Source organism: Marasmius oreades (assembly GCF_018924745.1).
Source record: "Marasmius oreades isolate 03SP1 unplaced genomic scaffold unpl_scf_1, whole genome shotgun sequence".
NCBI lineage: Eukaryota > Fungi > Basidiomycota > Agaricomycetes > Agaricales > Marasmiaceae > Marasmius > Marasmius oreades.
The window spans coordinates 66,961-72,159 of NW_025064825.1; the positions used below are offsets into that span (position 1 = coordinate 66,961).

Here is a 5,199-nt window from a genome sequence, read left to right on the forward strand (position 1 = left end):
AGTTTGTACAGGTTTAAGAACGGTAGCTCCCGAGGCAGACTGCGGGAAACCCCCCCCAAAGGAATAAGATTCCGGTCGAAACATGCTTTCCTTTGGTTGACGCATGTGAATGTAAAACTCTCTTGGGATGCGTAAGGGAACAGGAATCAATTCGGAATCCACGGATGACCATAGGATATAGCGACCCGGGGTGCTGCCAGGGCGAAGCTGGACAATATCCCACCTCTTATTGGTGCGGGCTTTCAGATTGTTGAACATCATAGGTACAACCGCTAACGATGCTGGAGTGCGTTCGCCCTGCTGCCTTAATCTCCATCGCGGTCTCATGGCTTTGATCCACGCAGAGTAATTGATGTATGGATCCGGAGAAAGTTTTGTAAGGGCCTCATCCTCTTCCGGCTCTGGCGTTGATTGACGAATAAACTTTCGCTCAACCGGTGCGAGTCGAACTCTAGGCACCTGGGATGGATATGTTCTTCAGAGCCATCTAGCACGCCAGCGGGTTTGAAAAAGTCTGTTAGTTTGTTCTGCTTGAATTTGTCCACGGCGTTCAATGGCAACACGCCTGTGTAACCAGTCGGGATGGTGGATTTGAGGTAAAGGGTTCGCAACCTTCTGCATCGCAGCGGGAATGGTAATCACTTTTTGGATGACTGAGCCAAGGACGCTGTTGTCCTTCAGCCATTTCCGGAGGTAGCTTCGCTTGATGCTCTCTTCCGCAGAAAACAAGAACTGCGCGCTCAGTAACCGGAGCACCATCCGGTCGCGCCGAAATGATGAACTTGCATGCGAGACCCTTGTCCTTGACCATTTGGCTCCCGAGAAACTCAGCCAGACGCCGAGCCGTGCTTATCGACATGTTTCGATTTTCAGCGATGAGGTCGACAAGCTCGTCATCCGAAAGGTCAATGGCTTTACGAAACAGTACATCAGGTTCCGAGAAGGAACTTCTCGAATAGTTGTGACTGTAAAGATCTTGATGAGCTACGCTTCACCTCAAAACCTTTCAATTCGGCCTGATTGAATGTCTTCCTCTTTCGATGAAGGCAGAATCATGGCTTTGTAGGGGCCATCAAGCTCGAAGAAAATTGGGTTCTCGCTGTGGACTTCGTAAAGGCGTGCTTCGGGATCAAGATCGTGGCATTGATGATTGGTGAACTCGGCATGGACGAGGTGATTAAGCATTGTGCAAGGGTACGAAAATCCAATAGCCTTGCCATTGCTAAGTTCGAACTTGTAGTTCTCCGGAAACATTCTAGGGAGCATGCACCATATGCCATCTGTGTCCAACTCAAGGGGACTGCCGATTTGCTCACGAGGGCCCGTGCCATCTGAATGATAGTAGCACCAGTCAGACAGGTGATCCCTGCCATCTCCATCGAATGCCAGCGAGCACGTATCCATAAAAGGAGTTGAGAATACATTTGTTTGCAAGCTGAAGCGAGTCGTAGATGACAATCATCTTCTTGGCTTCGTCGATTTCCACTATTGAGCGACCTTCGCTGACCACGTTATCCAAGTTTTCTTCCAAGTCTTGAGTAGGCCCTTGTACTCGTATCTGCGGTCACGAAAACGGCGCACAGTATCGACATAGAAGGGATTCTCCCGTTGGCACTCCTCTCCACTTTTGTGCCTTTCGTCTTTTTTGTAAACCTTACGAGAATAGTCACCCAGTCGTTTGTGCATCAACGCCGCCTGTTCAGTAGGTGTGAGGTCGGTATATCGTCGTTCTGGACCACCAGGTCGTTTCTGCGGGAAGGACTCTTGATTCAGAGCATGTCGAATCATGTTATACTCGCCATGATGAGCTGGGAAGAATTCTCCTCTCAGACTGCACAGACAGACTCGTCGACCATTGACCCAGGCTGCAGACGATTTGATAACATGATGTTGGGATACATAGCAGCGAAATCAAGATGATAAATAAGCGGGCTGTCTGTTCGTTTCGGGTTGTCGCGTAGTGTCTCAAGAGCAGACTGGATATCCGACTTGACTTGGTCGTAGTTGGTGACGTCGTCCAAAGACGCTTTGGACTCTTCGACGATACAGAAGGTCAATGTGGCATCCAAGTCACCGATCAACTTTTGACAAATAGTTAGTTCGAGATACAAATATCAAGACCGGAATCCTCACCTTCTCGACCGCTGACGGAGTTATCTTGAAGTCCGTAGAAATATCACTCCTGAAGACACCAGCTTCCAGGGCTTCAACATGTCCTCCCACGTACGTTTCCGAGGCCAAGAGATGGTCATCATAGAAATTGCCATGCTCTTCCTCGTGTTTATTTGGCATAATGATACGGTCTTTGTAGGCTTCCACCTGGAGACTGTACGTCCATCAAACCTATCATAATATAAGGGAAGGAAGTCTCACCATTAACAACCTTTCCGCAGAACCTCATCAGGATTGAGAGGGAACAACGGCATCGGAAACAGAATACTGTGCAAGAGCTTGAGATTGCCTGCACAAATTACGAAGATTGATGAAAAGGAGAACGTTCAATGCATTGCTTGTACTCACGTGTCATGAGCTCGTGATCGAGTTCAACGGGTTTATTTCGAACGCTGACTCCCTTATGAGAGGTGCTACATGTGGCTGCCGGGAAGTTGGCAAGCTTAGGTAGATGGCCTCACCCAGTGGAAGCAGTCCATATCAACGTATGTTCAGAGTTTGTCCTGGTGAGTCTTTTTGATCAGGCCTCACAACTTCCAGTGCCCTTAACGTTCGGGCGACCCTCACTCCTTTCTCACCTCGTTTCACCCGTGGAAGTAGTCCATATCAACGTATGTTCATTTGTATTCGTCAGGATCTGATCCTTCCAAAATCCTGTTTCCTTCGCGCGTGTCGAGGGGAAAGATTGAGACTCGCTTTATGTGCGGTCTTGAAAAGATACATCAACAAAAACCCCGACAGCTTAGCAAGGCCGCAAGAGTTCATGTTCAGAAAGTCTCTCAGGATTCCCTCTTAATAATTTTTCCATAGACTACAATTCCACTTTTCCTCGAATAATTAACATTGACCAAGAACTGCAGAACTTCATCGGCAGCTATGATGGTGGTGCATGTAGCTATAGGATGCTCGCGCAGGGTTTTGAATGTAGATGCTGAAGGTCCTGGGAAGTAGAAACTGAAAGTAGGGCGTCGCCACACTTAATTGGAAGCTATCCACGGAGGTTCGTGTGCTTGCTGGAAAACTTTAGAGACGAGTGAGAGGTTCCTCGTGGGTCCAGACTGGTCCAGAGCAGAGACTCTGTACAAATGAGAGAGGAATTAACCGAGTAGACACACGGGTGCAGAGCAGAGACCGTCTGTCTGACACATACATTCTCACACATTTTCACACGAGCCGACTTGAAAACTCTCCTGCCTAAACACTTCCAAAAAAACGCGTACTTTGAATTATGGGACAAACCGAAAACCCTGGAACTAGCGATATTCATGAGAAACTGAAGGGAGAGTTCCAACGGTTTTACAGTTTGAGAAGAATAGCTATTGCACGAAAAATCTCGTGGCGCAAACAACATGCAAATGAGGTTAAATCCTGCCATTACGCTTGAACACTTAAAACTGACCTCCTATCCCCCCACCCATTTAGAGCTGCGACCTCTGCAGCAAACGTAGAATTGAATGTAATGTCTCACTGTCAGCTGACACCGCCTCCCTCGCGATCGGCTGCAAACAATGCCTCAGAATGCACAGAGTATGCTCGAAACCGGCACAAGCACGCAAAGAGCTGCTTATGGAGAAACTAAAAATCACTGCCGAGCAGTTTGATGCTTTGAGCGAGTGGTGGAATAGAAGTAGGAGTTCTAAGAAAAAAACTCGAAGGCGTTTGCTGGTAGAGAGGCACTGATAAAAACGAATACAAAGGACGAGCGTTTTGACGATACCTCGATGGAAACAAAAAACGAGCGCTTTGACGATACCTCGATGGAAACAAAAAATGAGCGCTTTGACGATACCTCGATGGAAACAAAAAATGAGCGCTTTGACGATACTGAGATGGAAACAAAAAACGAGCACTCCAATGATCGTAGTGAGATGTCAGATTTAGAAGTAGAAGTTCAAGTTGCCTCTGGCCAGGTAAACCGATCCCACTCCCTTGGGCGTTGCATCTGCTAATGGAATTCGTTGAGCAGAACTTTGTGACCGCTAAAAGGAAATTGAATGTTGAACCAGAGACTAGAGCAAAGAGGACGAAAACCGGCACGCCCAATGATGACGAGGAGTGAGTGTCGTAGTGTGGGAAGTGCAACTCAGTCAAACTGAATGTCGCTTTCTCCATTAGAAACAGCGTACTTGAAGTACTTGGCCCAGAGACAGGAGCAAAGGGGACGGGACAGGCTAGCAACGCAGCAGCCTCACTCGAGGAGTGAGTACCCGAGTGCAGGAACTCCAAGGTTGAGGCCACTGAGTTCCTCTATTAGAATCAGAGCACCGCCAACCGAGATAACAAGGCCTCTTGGCGACGGCGCGCCTACGAACCAAGAAACAGATGCTGGTGAGTCTCACTTGACATAAGAATCCGCATTATCGAGATTTCTGGTGACTTGACGGTTTCTGTCAAAACAGCGCTAGCGCAGTTCCCTGCACATGTGGTGCTTCGACAGCTGAAACGCGAGTTGGAGGACGTCACGACAGATATTCGGTTCAGAAGAGTGATGCCGGCGGAAGGGGCGGATATGTACGATCAGATTGCATGGAAACTTGGGTCATTCATGGAGAGGTTTGGTGTATCTAATTGAGTCAGTCGTGTAGATCAGAAATGTTCCCCTCCGACGCGAAAGGAGAATCCCATCGGACAATTGCAGTACTAGTGGTATATTGCTATATAAAAACACGGCAACGGGCTACTTACAAAGTGAAGACTCGAACAAAGACTCATGTATCATAAGCAGAGGAAAGAAGGACGATTGGCGAGCTCATGTGGAAACACCCAAAGGCAGTCTGAGGAATGTATATGAATGGCTGAAGCGCTGAGCGCTGAGGCTTGAAGCTTGAAGGCCTGAGGTCTTGTCATGGACAAGAACTTGACAAGAACCGCGGCAGTAAGTACGAATATTCCGGATTCCGGATGTAAATTCAAGGCATCAGTGGCAGTGCGAATCTACAACTCACCGCTCACGTGTCCAAGTCCTCCTTCAACGCGAATGCGTCAGTGGTCTTAGCCATTGACTGGTGACTTCCCGAGTACGGTGCA

The 5,199-nt window shown here is 48.1% G+C and overlaps 3 protein-coding genes across 3 annotated transcripts; 1 reads left to right on the plus strand and 2 right to left on the minus strand.

Moving 5' to 3' along the window:
• Positions 1 to 996: 996 nt before the first annotated feature.
• On the minus strand, positions 997 to 1,254 carry E1B28_013842 (DNA polymerase epsilon catalytic subunit; the record flags this gene model as incomplete). Its single annotated transcript, XM_043160647.1, has 1 exon — positions 997 to 1,254. One exon carries the CDS (start codon positions 1,252 to 1,254, stop codon positions 997 to 999), a length of 258 nt encoding a protein of 85 aa, XP_043001773.1.
• A 231-nt stretch (positions 1,255 to 1,485) lies between these two features.
• Positions 1,486 to 2,292, minus strand: E1B28_013843 (uncharacterized protein; the record flags this gene model as incomplete). The annotated part of the gene is made up of 3 exons (XM_043160648.1): positions 1,486 to 1,831; positions 1,900 to 2,081; positions 2,134 to 2,292. 3 exons carry the CDS (start codon positions 2,290 to 2,292, stop codon positions 1,486 to 1,488), a joined length of 687 nt encoding a protein of 228 aa, XP_043001774.1.
• A 1,828-nt stretch (positions 2,293 to 4,120) lies between these two features.
• Positions 4,121 to 4,744, plus strand: E1B28_013844 (uncharacterized protein; the record flags this gene model as incomplete). The annotated part of the gene is made up of 4 exons (XM_043160649.1): positions 4,121 to 4,227; positions 4,288 to 4,371; positions 4,427 to 4,500; positions 4,572 to 4,744. 4 exons carry the CDS (start codon positions 4,121 to 4,123, stop codon positions 4,742 to 4,744), a joined length of 438 nt encoding a protein of 145 aa, XP_043001775.1.
• Positions 4,745 to 5,199: the final 455 nt, after the last annotated feature.